The sequence below is a fragment of the Lepisosteus platostomus genome, chromosome 3 (assembly GCF_059453375.1).
Source record: "Lepisosteus platostomus isolate fLepPlt1 chromosome 3, fLepPlt1.hap1, whole genome shotgun sequence".
Taxonomy (NCBI): Eukaryota; Metazoa; Chordata; class Actinopteri; order Semionotiformes; family Lepisosteidae; genus Lepisosteus; species Lepisosteus platostomus.
In genome coordinates, this window is record NC_142613.1 from 252,151 (window position 1) to 268,664 (window position 16,514).

A 16,514-nucleotide genomic window follows, 5' to 3' on the forward strand; every position below is an offset into this window, starting at 1 on the left:
AAATGATGGCATCTATATGAGCAAGCACTCAGGAAGAAGCGTACTGAGGAGGAGGAGGCTGGTCCTGCCTGGGCTACCGTGATGATAGAGGCCACTCCTGATCTGACACCCCAGTCCATCACAGGCAAAGTGAATTCACAGTTGGGGTTCCTTGAAGCCATTAACACACTCTCCCACCCCTCCTGCTAGGTCATGGTCTCATGATGTAACCCAAGTATCCTAAACGCTTTCAGACAAATCACCAGCTTTTTTTGTCACCATCTGCTCCTGAAAATAGATTCACGCTGCTGTCTGACAAGAAGTCTCTTGTTTAGCCTCTGCTTTGAGCCCACCTTATAGTCATTCTTACAGTGATGTTACGGTCTTGTACCCTAACCCATTTTATGGTCTCAAGTGACTATTAGAACCAATAGCAGCTGTGGTGTATTTAATTCTTTCTAGTACAGAGATATATGCCTAAAATAGTAGGAATAACAGACATATACACCAGGGGTGCCCCTGGAGAGCCACAGTCCAGACTGTTGCAAGTCAACATTAGTATCCAATTTACAAAATACAATAAGAAGGTTTAATCTACTTCATGTTAATTGTGTTCAAGGAGTTGTTAGCTCATGACTCATTTTTTTTTTTGCAGAGAATTTAAAACGGTCATGTTAGAAAAAACTCGGGGTGAGATTTGGCTTCATGTATTTGAATATCCTACAGAATGCAGGATGTCCTGTCTAGTCGGTCTGCAGCAGAGTTACACTAGTGGCCAGCACGTGTGTGTGACAGCGTAGCGTGAAGAGAAAAGGCTAGACGAATAGAATGTATTTGTTTCAAAAGGCACAATTTAATTCCTATTTTATTGCGATTTCAAATTATAATACACATTTTTACAAAGCCACATACACATTTGATTAAACAAATGGACAACACCTACATCTATAAAACAATATAAAAAAAGTCCCGGAGAGGAATGTCTTACGGGGATCACAAGCACATGGAAGCTCAGCCCGAATGTGACCGGCCCCCCGGCCCCCGGAGGGGCACAGATCTGCCAGAGCTGATCTCCTTCAGGAAAAGAGCCCGTCTGCAGGTTTACATAGTGTCTGCAGTCTGGGCCTGCCCTCGTTGAAACTCTGATGAACCCCTGATCATCTTCCTCTCTTAAGAAGGAATAGCAATGGAAGTAAAACAAAGACAAAGAAAGGGTCTTCTGCCGAGCGCCATAAAAATAACAGTCCACTGAACCACTGACGAGAGAGAAATGGCTCAGGAGACAGTCCTTCACATTTTCGTGTCACTGCACTGAGCTGTGTCAACAGCTGTGAACTTCCGGCACAGGTGAACCCCTCCAGTCTGGCCGTAGTCTGGCAAGGCTCTCAGTGCGTGTCAGGTGACCCAAACCCACTAACAGCCCTTTCCTGGTGCAGCCCTGTGTCAGCACAGCCCCTGTGGCAGCAGCAGTCCCCCAGAAGCAACGTTTTCTCGCAGCTCTGCAGCAGGTGGGCAGGTCACCTACAGAGCAGCCGCACATCCTTCTTGAACGGCCCCTCAATCCCACGAGCAAACAGTCGGATTAGCTGGCAGTGCACTCTGGAAGCACAGACACACGGCTCTGGTCAGCTCACGCTCGCACATGCGCACACGCGCACACACACCTCTGGCCAGCCCGCACAGATGAGGGCCCTGCCACAGACAGCTCACCTGGCCAGTATAGCAGTGTGTGGCAGCACCTCTCCATCGCAGTTCCAGCAGGAGCGAGAGCGAACGTCTCCACAAACCCCACACAGAACCTGCTTCTTCCTTCTCTCCAGCCTCTTCTTCGCCGAGCCGCTGTCTCTCTCTGCCACTGGCTGGTACTTACACACGTCAGCTGTGGGACTCTGTTCTTCATCATCTTCATCATCCTCCTCTTCATGGGGAGGAGAAAACCTCAGTGCCTTGACTCGGTAGACATCGACAAAGGGGAGATCAAACTGCCAGACAGAGAGAGAAGGGTCAATACACACCAACTACACACCGACACTGTCCTGCTGCTTACAGAGAGAGAGGGTTTAATAAACACACTCCTCCTGCACACTACTGTACACTGACACTGCACCGAGAGAGAGAGAGGGGTTAATACACACTCCTCCTGCACACTACTGTACACTGACACTGCACTGAGAGAGAGAGGGGTTAATACACACACTCCTCCTGCACACTGACACTGCACTGAGAGAGAAAGGGGTTAATTCACACACTCCTCCTGCACACTACTGTACACTGACACTGCACCGAGAGAGAGAGGGGTTAATACACACTCCTGCACACTACTGTACACTGACACTGCACTGAGAGAGAGAGGGGTTAATACACACACTCCTCCTGCACACTACTGTACACTGACACTGCACTGAGAGAGAGAGAGAGAGAGAGAGGGGTTAATACACACTCCTCCTGCACACTACTGTACACTGACACTGCACTGAGAGAGAGAGAGGGGTTAATACACACTCCTCCTGCACACTACTGTACACTGACACTGCACTGAGAGAGAGAGGGGTTAATACACACACTCCTCCTGCACACTACTGTACACTGACACTGCACTGAGAGAGAGAGGGGGGTTAATACACACTCCTCCTGCACACTACTGTACACTGACACTGCACTGAGAGAGAGAGAGGGGTTAATACACACTCCTCCTGCACACTACTGTACACTGACACTGCACTGAGAGAGAGGGGTTAATACACACTCCTCCTGCACACTACTGTACACTGACACTGCACAGAGAGAGGGGGGTTAATACACATATTCCCCTCACCACTGAACACTGTGCGTCTGTCCAAGTGAGCTGGCCAGAGGTGCGTGTGTCTGTCTGTACCCTTTAGCTCCCGCTCCCTCTCTCACCTGGTCCTTGTTGTTGGTGTGCCGGCTCAGGTGTGTCAGGAAGGACCAGCGAGAACACTGCCTGACCAGGATGAGGTCAGCGGTGCCATCGGCCAGGTGGGCAGAAGGAGACAGGCCGTCAGGGCTCTTGGGACAGGCGCTGGACATGCAGGTCAGGTTGATTGCTCGGAAACGGCCCTCCACAGTGTGCCACTGCCCCTCTCCATCACTGGAACTCGCTTCAGAGAGAGGCCATTAATGAGCAGTGTACACTAACACTGCACCAAGAGGGAAATACGGACTTGAGCTCTACATTGTGTATTGCACTTCTCTATATGCACCGTGATTCCCTGTCATTTCAATACACCTGTTTTGAATCCTGTGGCTGTGGCAGACAGGAGGGGACAGAAAGGGGGAAACAAGTGCCTCTACACTGCTGGACACCACCACTGAACAGACACAGAGACCGGTCGGTACTGAAGCAGCAGGTGAAACAAGGCAGGGCTTTTGCACAGCTGTGAAGTGCTCAGGGCTCTGAAGCAGTAGCTCTTACCTGGAGACTGGAAGCTGTCCTGGGAGAGAGTGTCCAGAGAAGAATCTGTCTGGCTGCAAAGCCGCTCTGTACTCTCGGAGCACACCAGACACCTGCAAGCACAGACAGACTGCTCAACTCCAGGACAGACAAGCATTCTTCACTGAAGAGAGAGTTCTGACACAGCACAGGGGCTCGGGGCAAGAAGAAAGTTACCCCCCTGGCTAGGCACTAATTAGCTTGTACAGAAGTATTTTTTTCCTAATGCCTAGCTGGTGTAAAGGTATATTTACCTTGTGCAAATAATTTTTACTCTGTGTACATCATGACATTTATGTAGTGCAGAAGGGTTTTTAACAAGAACAGAACAGTTTTTACCCTGAGCGACAGCGCGTTTTGTCTCGGGGGCTGGAAGTCTGATTGTCTGCTAACAGGTACTCTACAGTTCCCCGATAGGAACGATTACTCAGGAACATCATCAGACCTGAAAGAAGGAAAGAGCTTGTTAACACACTACTCTCCGATGTGCAGAGAAACTGCTCTGACACAGGTGAGGAAGCCAATGACAGACACAGATCAGCAGACTCTGACAGAGGCAGCCCAGAAAAGAGAGACAGAGGAGGAAAAAGACAGGACAGAAGAAAAGAGCCTGGGAGAGGGAGAGAGAGAGAGAGAGTGTTCCCTGACCCGAGTAGTCATATCTGACTGGTCCCATCCAGCGGTGCCTGTCACTATCCTCCAGCACATCACCATAGAAACCATACCCCACCAGCGAGACAGAGTAGCGGACCAGCTGGTTCCGATGATGCACTGAGCACACATCCAGGGGCTGGTCGTCACCTAGGAGAGACGGAGCAGTCGGTGTCACTGGCCAGTGATTGAGCAAGCTGTAATGTGATGTGATTTCACACTGCACACAGTCTGATTTATTATACCTTGAGGCAGAAAGGGTATGGTGGGTTTTACCTTGTTGATTCGATGTATTAACTTTGTGTTCCCAAGGATGTACCATTCTTTTGCCATGACTTATTTAACTGTGCGATATTTTAATAAACTTATGCAGGTGGATGCTGGATGGTGGTGGTGGAGGGAATCCCCATTACCTGTAAAGCGCTATAAAGTCTTTGTGTGGAGTGTCCAGAAACGCGCTACATAAGTGTAAGCAATTATTGCATGACATCCCACAGTAAACTTTATTGAGAGTAGCTGTGTGACTGAGCGGCCTGCTGGGTTACCTATGATGATGTGAAGGGCAGAGGTGATGGGGTCATTCACTCCCACTGTGGCAAAGCACACGCAGTCTGTGGACCCTGAGGGATGCAAACACACACAGCAGGGTTATGCAGGTGCCTGCAACAGCACAGGCTGGAGCCCCAGGGACCAGGCCTACCTGCAGGGATGATGCCTATCCTCAGACTGCAGGGCTGCAGGGTCACTGCGGGGTCATGCTCTGATATCCCCGCCTCCAGCTGTGTCCGTCCAATCAGGCCATGCATCAGCTCACTGAACATTCCATCCCCGCCCACACACACCAGCCTGCACACAGACACCGAAGCGTCATTCACTGATACACACTTCTGTGTGGATGTAAAGGCTTTTACATGAAGTTGCACAGTGCAAGTGTGTTCACAGTTGTCATATCATACGATAATCTGTCAGCTATGGAATCAAAAGAGATGACTTAATTAATTCTGACAAATCACATCGACCAATAATAAGCAGGGAATGCTCTAACCCTAGGGTTAGAAGGCTCATTTCAGAACTGTATTACGTGGTCCTGTGGGATTTTTTTATTTCTGTTTAAATTGCATCATAGCCTTTTGGCTGTACTTAATTAATACAAAATAAGAATTATTGAAATGAATAACTGTTTTTTCATTTAGGTTTGAAAAGTGAAATACACAAGGATGGACTGTTAATGCAAAGAATACAGAAAATGTCAACCTGTGAGAAGACCCCCGTCCTTCCCTCACTCACCCGTCAAACCCACCCAGGTCCTTCTTCAGGATGTGGTCCCTGGCCTGGTTTGCTCTCTCCGTTTCTAGCAGAGACAGGAAAGTAAGAGGTGTCCAGCCTCTGGAACAGAGAGTCTGAAACTGGGAAATTTGCAGGAGTCTTGTAAACTATCGCTCTGGTTTTTTTCAATATTTCCGTTGTCTTCTCCATCTGCCCCTTCTCTCCCAGCCTCTTTCTGCCGCCTCCCCTGTCTTCCCCACACCAGCCTCCCGTCCCTCCAATCCAGACCATAAAGAAAGTCCAAGAGTCCGTCCCTCCCTCTCTCACCAACCACATGCGTGCTGATGCCTGCCAGCTCAAACAGGGGCACGATCTGCGACTGGTAGATCTTCCGACCACACCTCCGCCCCCCGAAGGGGTTAATAAACACCAGCAGCCGGCGAGGACGAGTGTCACCTGAGAGAAGAGAAGGAAAGAGGGTTTCATACAGACACACTGACTGGACACTCCAGTACATTAACACTGCACTGAGAGAGAGAGGGGTTCATACAGACACACTGACTGGACACTCCAGTACATGAACACTGCACTGAGAGAGAGGGGGGTTCATACAGACACACTGACTGGACACTTCAGTACATTAACACTGCCCTGAGAGAGGGGTTCATGCAGACACACAGACTGGACACTCCAGTACATGAACACTGCACTGAGAGAGAGAGGGGTTCATACAGACACACTGACTGGACACTCCAGTACATGAACACTGCACTGAGAGAGAGGGGGATTAATTCATCAGACAGAGTAGACTCTTCTCCAAGAGGCAGTTGGGAGGAGAGGGGCAGGAGGCACTGGCAGAGAGCAAGAAGGAAACAGTTGAATATTTCTCGAAAGGGAAGAATGCAAATAGAGTAGGTTCCCAACAGCATTAGAAAACAAGCTATTGGCTGACAGTTTCTGAAAAACACACAACACTGGGTCTTCTATACTTATTTACTGTTCTATATACAGAAATTAATTTCACATATGGTGAAAGTAAAAATAAATTGCCTCATGAGGACCTCCTCGTTGATGTCTGTTTCTTAGGAGTTACTGTCTTTGTCAGAGCATCTCCTCAAATTTGGTTCTTCCAGTTAATATCTGAACACCCATTTTAGTTTGTAAAAACTAGATCCAGTATTCTCACTCCAGCCAGCCTGGTCCTTGTGGGTTGGCGTTAGCGCGAGGTTTAAGATAAGATCGAGTTCAAAGTCAGCCTGTGGGTCAGGAGTACATTGGCACTGCTCATGCTGAGCAATCCTGCTCTTGGATCCTGGCAGATGTTCACACTGTATCCCTCCTTCTTTTGTCTCTCTCTATCGTGTGAGTCAACATTGTTATTAAACTTCTCATTGCCCTCAGGTCAATAAAACATTTAATAGCAGCACCACCCAAAGACATTCGCCCTGCTACCACAGGAACAGCTAGGGGAGTGTCGTCTCTCACGTGTCAGCAGTGACCCGTTTGTACTGGTGCGTATCAGAGGGCAGAGCGATCGAGTGCACAGTGACCCGTTTGTACTGGTGCGTATCAGAGGGCAGAGCGATCGAGTGTGTGCAGTGACCCGTTTGTACTGGTGCGTATCAGAGGGCAGAGCGATCGAGTGTGCGCAGTGACCCGTTTGTACTGGTGCGTATCAGAGGGCAGAGCGATCGAGTGTGCGCAGTGACCCCTTTGTACTGGTGCGTATAAGAGGGCAGAGCAATCGAGTGCGCAGTGCTGCACATCACAGTACACAGCACAGCGCCGCATCTTTGCTACATGCTTTCTGCATCAGCATCTCGATTATTGTACAACATACAATTGCATGGTATTCACATCATACCATAAAAAGAATACATCATCAGACCATACTAAAATACAATGTCTAAAAATAGTAATGATGGTGTCACAATTCCTACTGCATTTAGGACAGTAGCTCCACAGCCTTGCTACACAGCAGAATAAAATCCATTCACCCAAAGACTGCCTCACTTAATCAGTGACAGTGCGAACACAAGGTGGAGTGGAGCATACTGTAGCATGAGAGCAGTTCATTGTGGTAAGGGGGCATGAGACCATTCAAAGCTTTAAAGGCAAGTAAGAGAATTTTGTATTGAATTCTTAATATTTCAGGGAGCCACATGTGTCCAAGGTCAAAAGTAGAAACTATGGCAAAATACATTTGCATTACGCTGTGAGAAGCCACCTTTTAAGGCGCTATATAAAAAAGTTTATTATTATATTATTATTATTTAAAATCAAGAACAGGAGGAACTCCTTTAAGAAAAAGGTCTGTAGGAGTCTGGAACAAGCTGCCCAGCAATGTTGCTGAAGCTAATATCCTACTTTTTTCAATAAAATGCTGGGCAAGATTCCTGGAACAATTAGCAACTAGTAACCAAAAGGGCTAGATTGATTAAATGGCCAAGGCAGAGTAAAGATATCTCCTTGCTGACACGACCACTGCAGAGAAATGTCTCCCAACACACAGAACTGATGACACTAACAGACAGACAACAGTGGAAAACATCAGACAGTATTACAGTGCAACATGACATGCACCAGTGACTTGAAGCCTCCTTGAGGAAACAGCTGGATGAACTTGGATCAACTGGATCAATTAGCCATTAACTACCAAACAAGCTAGATGAGCTCAATGTCTCATCTCTTTCATATTGGAGCTTATATTCCAATGACTTACTGTGCTGCTGAACTCTGCTCCTCAGCCCGTTCACCCACTGGTCCCGCAGGTCCTGGCTGGGAGCCGTGAAGACAGTCCGCCCCACAGACCAGCGAGGACTCCTGCTGCTCCGCTGCACGTAAAACACTGGACACACGCAGACACGGGCCAGGGGTGGACACATGCACGCAGACACGGGCCAGACACACACCCAGACACAGGCCAGGGGTGGACACACGCACGCAGACACGGGACAAGACATGGTAAGACCCCACTGCTTTGATCATTCCTCTATGATGGCTGTAATTGCTGCCAAAATGACTTCCACCAAATATTGAGCTCACTGGTCTGAATACTTGTGCAACTGACATTTCAATTACTGTAACTTATCTTTCTTCTAGAAGTCTTCAATTTAAACATTCAGATTTTGAATAAAATATTTGGTTGAAGTAAAACATTAGACATCATTTTGTAATTTTACCAAATGTGCCACCACAGTGTGGGTCTGAGTACTTCTGACTTGCCTGTGTCACAGACTGGATGGCGCTGAGCTCAACGCCAGAATCAGGGGTGCTGCAGCTCCAGGCCACAGTGGGCTGCTCCACAGAGTATATAAGGCCTCGAGCCAAAGAGGACTCACCAGTGAAGTCTCTCACAGAGTCCTCTTTGTTGCGGTTGGGCAGAATCTGCGTCTTCCCCTCTTCCACTGCAATCAGCTCCATCACTGGCACAACCTTCACCTTTTCTGCAGCAATACACAGAGAAGCTCAGTGTCCAGCAGTGCCTCAGCCATCTTTAGAAGCACCACCAGCTCGTGGTAAACCTACCTTCCAATTTAAAGTAATTTTGTGCAGGAAAATATCAAAAACATATATGTCTATACATCAGTACAATATTACAAAAACCTAAAAAGGGATTATTACACTGCTGTGTGACTGTGTTCAGTGGAGAGGGGCAGTCACTAGTGCTGCTGGAACTGCTGCAGACAGGCCTTTAAGCATTAAGGTGAAAGCAGATTAAACACAGAGCCTACCATTACAGAAACAGGGTTCAACCAGAGCAGATGTTTAATTAGTTGGTGATTATTGGAATTACTTAGTTGCACTTAAGCCACTGTTTTACCAAAGACCTGCACTGGACTAGACAGAGGACAATCTCCTCTAGAGCAGTCTCCTGAGTCTCTCTGAATTGTCAGCTCTTTCAGGGAGTTGAAGAAGGGACATCATGGTGCTGCTAAACACCAGGTGGATCAGTTCAACATGTCTCCCATGTGAGGAGCTGTTTAGAACTTGAGGTGACAGGCGCCACGCTGGAGTCCGGAGCCCCTGTGTCAGGTGAGGGTTTGGCTCCCGTGATAAAGCTCAAGGGTGAAGGAGTCAGCAGAAATGTGCGGGTAGCAGGGTGCTGCAGTCCAGCTCCCACAGCTTCTGCCTTGTGTTCGTGAGAGGCATTTTTCAAATATTTCCACTTGCTATTCTGAGACACTGAAACTGACAGAACCAGACAGACTAAGATCCCGGGTGAGGGGAGGATAACTCCTTGTGCATTCTGTCTAGCAACATCCCTGTCATTCCAGCAGAGCTGCCTGGTAAGGCTGCAGATCTGCGGCTTTTCAACCAGCAGCCACCTCTGCCCTGTGCGAGGACAGAGACAGACACCAGGACAGCCCAAAGTCCACATCCCTTCAGCTTATAAATGTTTCATCCTCAGCAACACTGTACACACAGCTCTACGAGAAACAGAAACATTGCCTTTGTTGGACAATAACTTCACATAGAGATGGAAGGAAATGGTTGATCAAAGAATGTTTTGTCCAAAGCAAATCAAGATGTTTATTCTTTCCAGCTACCTTCATATCCATGCATGAGAATTCCCATTGTGAACATATATATACACAATATGTTTGTATTTATTTGTACAATAGGTTTGTATTTTAAGCTCACACCTGAAGAAGGCTCCACGGCCGAAACTTTGTGTTTTCTTTCTTCTTTTTTTTTCAGCATGGAATAAACCTATTACTTGTTCCTTTGCAGCCTACACATGCTGACGCAGCTACACACCTGAACATATATACACAATTCTTTCTCTGTTTTTGGTCACATCATGTATTTGCCTTTGTCTGTTTTACTCAGTGCAGAGCCGACAGAAATGCAGTTTCTGCTGCCAGTTCCAGCTGCCATGCTGTGCCCAGGCTGTCCCAGCCCCAGCTCTGAACTCAGAGGTGTGCTGTGGGCTAAGCAGAGCCCATTCACAAGCCACAGACCGGAACCAGCCGACCAGCTGCAGGCTCTCGGGCAGCAGGTTCAGATCCTGGGTGGGGCACTGTTGTTGTTCCCTTGAGCAAAGAACTGCACTCAGACAGCTCCAGGAAACACAGCTCTATGACTGGGTGCAAGCGTTAGTGAGTTTCAGCTAATATAGCCCCAAATAAATTCAAACAGTAATAAGGACTACAACACAGTCCCGTGTGGCAGGACTCCTGCTGTCGCCTGTTTCTCTAGGTTACATGGACAGTGCTCAGTGTATTCTAGCACACTTAAGACAGTCACTGGTGCCAGACTTCTTTCGATTTAAACAAGAGAATGGAAACCATAACAATGACAAAACGTGCTGTCTTAAAGACTTCTCATGTCATCAATTCCATCACGAAATTTTAACCAGGTAACTGGCACTTCTCTTTCGTTCAAATGATGCCGTAAGTAATCAGATCTGTGTCAGTTTCAATAAAGCTATAGTAATATCCATACCGGTGGACAATTCATGTATATTTGGATAAGCTGAATAGTAAACAACAATCCCATGATAATACAAGATCTAGCCGTACATCTGCGTGGAAACCGTGTGCTGCTGCACTCGGCGACTCCGGAAAGGAAGAGACCAGCCTGGCGTAGCGCGCGGCCGGGTCGAACCCTTACCCGGATCCTCGCGATTCCTGGGGTCCAGCGCGGTCCATCTGAAGTAGGACCAGCTCAGCAGGGCCGAGTACTTCTTCCTGCCCACCCGCAGACTCGACTGCACCCAATCCATTTCCTCGGTACCACCCAGCCTGGGTCTGATCGGATCAAAAAGCTGACAACGCGGCGTGGGGAGGCGCGCTGCTCTCCGGTCACTAAGCTGGGATGTTTATTGTCTCCCTCTTCTCTTTGACCAGTGCTGTCCAGTCTCAGAGTGGCCGGTACTGCGCTGAACTGACAGGCAGACCACTTGTTATTAACAAGATTTCTGGTCTGAAACGAACCCTGCAATTTGTTTCCGTGGACTGTCCCCTCTACCTGTCCCCCTCTGTCCTGCGTGCCGGCCTCTCACCTGTGTTTTGAATGCCGCTCTCTGATTGGCTCGGCCCTAAGAAGACGCCCCCTCACGAGTTAAATTTCCTGCTGTTTCCTGAGGTGCGCTGCCCCGTGGGTGACGTCATCCGCCCCAGGAGAGCGAAACACTATCCGCCCTGGAGTCAGAAGTAGGTCAGAGACACGAACCAGCTTCTGTTTTTCTTGACGATCAGACTGCTGTTCTGCACGGTGGCTGTTTGTACTCTAATATTTTTATATTAAAATAGTTCCGCCTTTCGCCCCTTGTGTGAACGATTTCACTGACTTTTCTGTTTGCTTCGTTTAACGGGGATCTCCTGAACAATCGGAAACAAAATTATCTTTAAATTAGGATCAGGGCTTCCGTCTTCTCTCAACAACATACTAATTTCTATTCAAATCTTCTCCAATCATGTATAGGTTTTAGCGATTCACACCTCGTGTTTCACCTTTCTGCTCTTCACCGTAGAAATAATCTTTACTTGTTCATTTTTGAGGTATGTTTGTTAAACCCAGTGGGTTTAGAATTGTAAACTTGTTAACTCCTCCTGGTTAAGCGAATGATCCAGTGTGGCCATACAGTCGCTCAACCTCCAGAGCAGCGCTGCCCAGCCTTGTTCCTGCTGACCCCAGTGTGTCCTGTCTGTTTATGCCAGTGTGTCCTGGTCTCAACTCAGCTACTCCTCCAGGGTCTTTATCGAGCAGATGACTTTGTTGATAACATATTTTCGTTTCAGTTTTTTTTTCACTCCTACATAAGTTCCATTATAAAAACTCTATAAGATTTTTTATGTGTAAAATAATATGCTCAAAATTTTTAGAACTGTTAGAAGAATTTGAGTTCAATCATTAAAAACTTTAAAATAACCAAGGAAGAGAATTGCATCCTTTGCAACTGAAGAAGCACAACGGTCTATATTTCCTTATGTAATGACTTTATCATGTGACAAAAACTGCTGTAAACCCTACTTATACTTAATATTTAGAAAACCGATTATTTAAGTAAAAGGATACTTTTTCCCATACCGGGAGTCGAACCCGGGCCGCCTGGGTGAAAACCAGGAATCCTAACCGCTAGACCATATGGGAAGGCGTGTGGCTCTTGTTCTGATGTGCCATACTCGGAGCAATATGACGTCACTTGGCTCTGCGTTGAATGTTCCACCTTGTGGTCACTGTCAGAATTGACAGCTCGATTCTCTCAAGTCTTATTCCATTTTTAATTTATTTATTTGGCAGACGCGTTTATCCAAGACAAGTTACAATCGCTTTCCCGTGAAAATGCAAGGGTGCCTATTCCAGCCGAGTTCTTAAATGGAAATTTGCTCCAGTTTTCCGTGTGAGCCACATTCTTACTTTAATTTTAAAATTTAAGGATTTGATTCTAGAACTACCGTCTCTTTTTACTTGCTGGGTGAATATTATTTTGCGTCTCACCACAGCTTTAACGGTTTATTATTAATAGTGCTGTCCACACACCCGTGTCCCTCTCAGACACAGGCAGAGAGTCAAACATTCACATCACATCCCTTTCAACAACAGCTTTTCCCATTTAACGCAAACGCCTGCAGCACCAGCCTCCGAGTCAGCAGCTCCCTACTCTCAGGTGTTCCCAGCAGGTGGACTGTTTACAAGCTGGGTCAGGCTGTTATTGTACTGTATCACCCCACCAGGGAACAGCCCTCAAGGCTACTTTCTGCGATGGGTGCCCAAAGATTTAACAGACAACAGTATTGTAGGAATCAGGTTCAGACAAGTTCAAGCCATTCAAGGGGAAGAAGGATAAAGAATCAATAATGAATTATAAAAAATATCACAGATGACTTAAAAGGGTTTGGGAAAAGAGATTTCTTGACGCTATCGGTTTTGTGTCATCAGAGGATCTGAGCAAGAAGACAAGTTCATGTCTCTGAATGAGCTGTAATGTAAAAAGACACATCATATCCAGTATTAGCATACATTGTATAAACAACGTATATATATATATTTATGTATTTATATTTTTGTGACAGTTTCAAAACCAGTGACTTCATTGAGATACTAATTTGCAGAATTTAGGTTCAGAAAATATCAGCATGTATTGAGGGTCTTAGAAGTATAGAAAATATACAAATTATTATAGTATATCATGGTATAAATTGCATGCTAATATACATAAAATATGATTTAGAGATGGAATTGTTTTTTAAGAAAAGGACGAATGTCATTATTTCAGCAGGGGAAGCACAGCTCCCAGCCTCCATGGCCAGAATTGAACTGGAAAACAAACCAGATAGAGGTGTTCAAGGAGGCAACAGGCTAGAGAACCTGGAACAGCAGCACTTGATGTCCATGCTGTGGCAATTAAAGAACAACATGGGTTCTCATCAGTGTTTCAGTTTCAAACAGCAATAACAGAAGAGCAAGACAATTTATACCACTTGTTTAAAATCAATCTGAGGAATCATTTTAAGTTGAAGGTTAAATTTTGACCTTTTTTTGATCAAGAATCATTTTTATGTTACAATTCTTTATATGTACAATTTTCATGTTGAGACATTCGCTATTTTGAGCTGCAGTTAGATTTATACCTTACTGATCCCACACATAAACACAGATATGACTAAATATAGATTTACAAATCATGCATATCATTTCATGACATGCAAAGAAGGGAAATTGTATGTTTTAGTCAGTCTGTGCTGTAACAAAGAGTGGTTGATTTTACATCAGTAGAAAACAATAAAAGTCGTAGCCTAGGTAGTAGTATTAAAAGTTTGATGGACAGTTGTCCAATCTTTTATTTAAACAGATGTCAAATAAGAAGAGTTTCTAATTTATAATGATCTTTCTGGGAGGTGGGACTAAATCTAAATACACAGAAAAAACACACTCACAGGGAGAACATACTGTACAAATTCCACACAGAAAGCAAGGGGAATTCTGAATGTGAATTGTAGGTTTAGGTAATAATCATGTTTACATGGACACTGGGAAGAGTGATCTTCATTGTTGATGACTAAAGAAAAGTATGATTACATTCTGCAAGTGTACATTATTTTATTATTGTGTTTATGACACTTCAAGTGCTTGTATCTTAAAAATTAAAATTAATGTTAAAAATATTTTTTAAATTACAGTACAATGTCTTAAAAAACACATTTAATCAAGTTTGTAATGGTTTGTTATTACAGTTTTTCTCAACTGCTTACACATCATTCTCAGAACTATTCACCAACATCACAAAATCATTGACACTGTCACCAATACACAATACCACAGGTGCAAAAACTAACACACGCAGGGAAAAAAACACATAATGGCTGAAAAACAACATCCTGTACACAGCCCTCAAAACCACACTATCAGGTCTGAATGCCACACACTTGTGTCATATGTGTAACTCTCACAAAGCAACAATAAAACACAGTTTGTCAACAAAGTAAATTCTCTAATCAAAAGGGGAAATGCCTGTAGGAACGCAATAAATGGAACAAAACCATTTGGAAAAAAACTCACTGTAATGAATGCTCAGATGTTTCATTTTTACACAAACTACAGTAAAATACACAACATGTTTTCTGTAAATGAAGAAAAACACAGTTAACTGCCAAACACAACTACTGTATGAAAGCAAAAAAAATGCTGCCTTCAGAAACTGTCCTGTCTGTCTTGTGGATTTGGCCACAGGTTTTCATCTACATCACAGCTGATGTTTTCTCTGGCCAAGCAGCTGGAAAAAATCTTCTAGCATGAAGAATCCATGCTTGGCAAGCAACTGCACGAACATCACAGGTCTCTTCCAGTCCCTTGAGTAGACTGACTTGCTCATAAGACTTACGGTCATAAACCTTCCATCACCATGCAGAAAAAAATCCTCAATTGGATTGAGGAATGGAGAATATGGTGGAAGGAACACCACCTGGATTTCAGGGTGGTTGGTGAACCATTCCCTGACAACCACTGTGGTGGAAGCTTACATTGTCCCAAATGACAAAATACATGTAAGTGTTGTCTGGGGCCCTAAGGTGGAACAATCAGTCATGCAGCTTATCAGGGAATGCCAGCAGATGTGTAGAGTTGTGAGGCCCAAGAGTCGCAGGCCGATGGACAACCCCTTGGTGACTGGGGTGACGTTTCCACCCCTTTGGCCTGGGACCTCCACCATTGCTCTCTGTCCTGTGATGTTTCTTCCCCGTTGTCACGTTGTAGACAGATTGAATCCTGCCTCATCAACATAGACAAACTCATTTGAGGCAGCATTTGCTTAAAGTTCCAAGATTCTCTGAATAAAGACATAATCATATAGGTACAGTGATGAGGATATTGTGCATTTCTCTTACAGTACTGTATACTGTCACACTACTCCCCTACACCTCTGTGCAAGATAAGTGCACACTACTGTACTACTGTATGGCGATTCATAGCTTAACTGCGCGTATAAGTAGCGCATCTCTTTCACACGATATACTTGCTTCATAGACATCCTGTGCCTTTTCAGCACATGATCAATGGTGGATATGGATATACGGTCTATGTTGTGAAACATTCCATTGTCCTGTAGTATATGGCGTTGGTTTGCTTTGTGTCTTAGGGCATTATTTGCAAACACCATGTTCACCATTTCAGTCTCTTGTTCTGGGTTGGGCAGTCAGTCTTGCCCACCAGCCGCTGGGCTTCTCTGAATCCTGCATACAAACTACACTAAGTAATACTCAATCATGCTGTCCTCTTGCTGCTATGAAAGCCAAATATCCTGCTTTTTACCCACTCACCTGTTCTCAGTCCTAAGGGTTCGGATGATTCCAGCTACAGTGAACCGGCTCAGATTGGGCTTCACTCTCGTCCTGCTTCACGCGTACTCATTCCATGGTTGGTCACATGATCAATTAGAATGACTCTTATTCAATTTGAAATGTGTTGTCTTCCTCTTCCTCTATTTCTTCCCCTACCTCTTGCTCTACATGCTCTTTGTTGCTCCATTGTTTTCTGTACTGACCACTTCTGCACTTCTGCCACCTTTTTATATTGGAGAACTGAGTGAAAATATTTGACTGATTGTGTTTGTTCGCTCTCTGTTTGCATTTGGTCACAGTGCATTCGCAACTGGGAAAAACTGGATATACAGCATGTGGTATGAAACATGAATGTGCAGAGAAAGAAAATAAAATAATTCCAA

The 16,514-nt window shown here is 45.4% G+C and overlaps 1 protein-coding gene and 1 non-coding gene across 3 annotated transcripts; both read right to left on the reverse strand.

Moving 5' to 3' along the window:
* Window positions 1-812: 812 nt before the first annotated feature.
* On the reverse strand, window positions 813-11,374 carry LOC148673887 (ceramide kinase). Of its 2 annotated transcripts, none has more exons than XM_088623544.1 (13): window positions 10,964-11,374; window positions 8,689-8,793; window positions 8,070-8,195; window positions 5,675-5,803; window positions 5,369-5,432; window positions 4,782-4,927; window positions 4,627-4,701; window positions 4,079-4,231; window positions 3,770-3,875; window positions 3,413-3,504; window positions 2,881-3,098; window positions 1,850-1,961; window positions 813-1,578 (listed from the first exon to the last, which is right to left on the reverse strand). In XM_088623544.1, coding segments are annotated over exons 1-13 (1,440 nt in total). In that variant the 5' UTR covers window positions 11,076-11,374; the 3' UTR covers window positions 813-1,576. The 2 variants fall into 2 exon arrangements, with proteins under 2 accessions (XP_088479670.1, XP_088479669.1); XM_088623543.1 differs by having other exon boundaries at window positions 1,690-1,961; window positions 10,964-11,373.
* A 999-nt stretch (window positions 11,375-12,373) lies between these two features.
* On the reverse strand, window positions 12,374-12,445 carry trnae-uuc (transfer RNA glutamic acid (anticodon UUC)). Its single transcript has one exon. It is a non-coding gene; the product is annotated as a tRNA-Glu (tRNA).
* Between the last annotated feature and the right edge of the window lie 4,069 nt (window positions 12,446-16,514).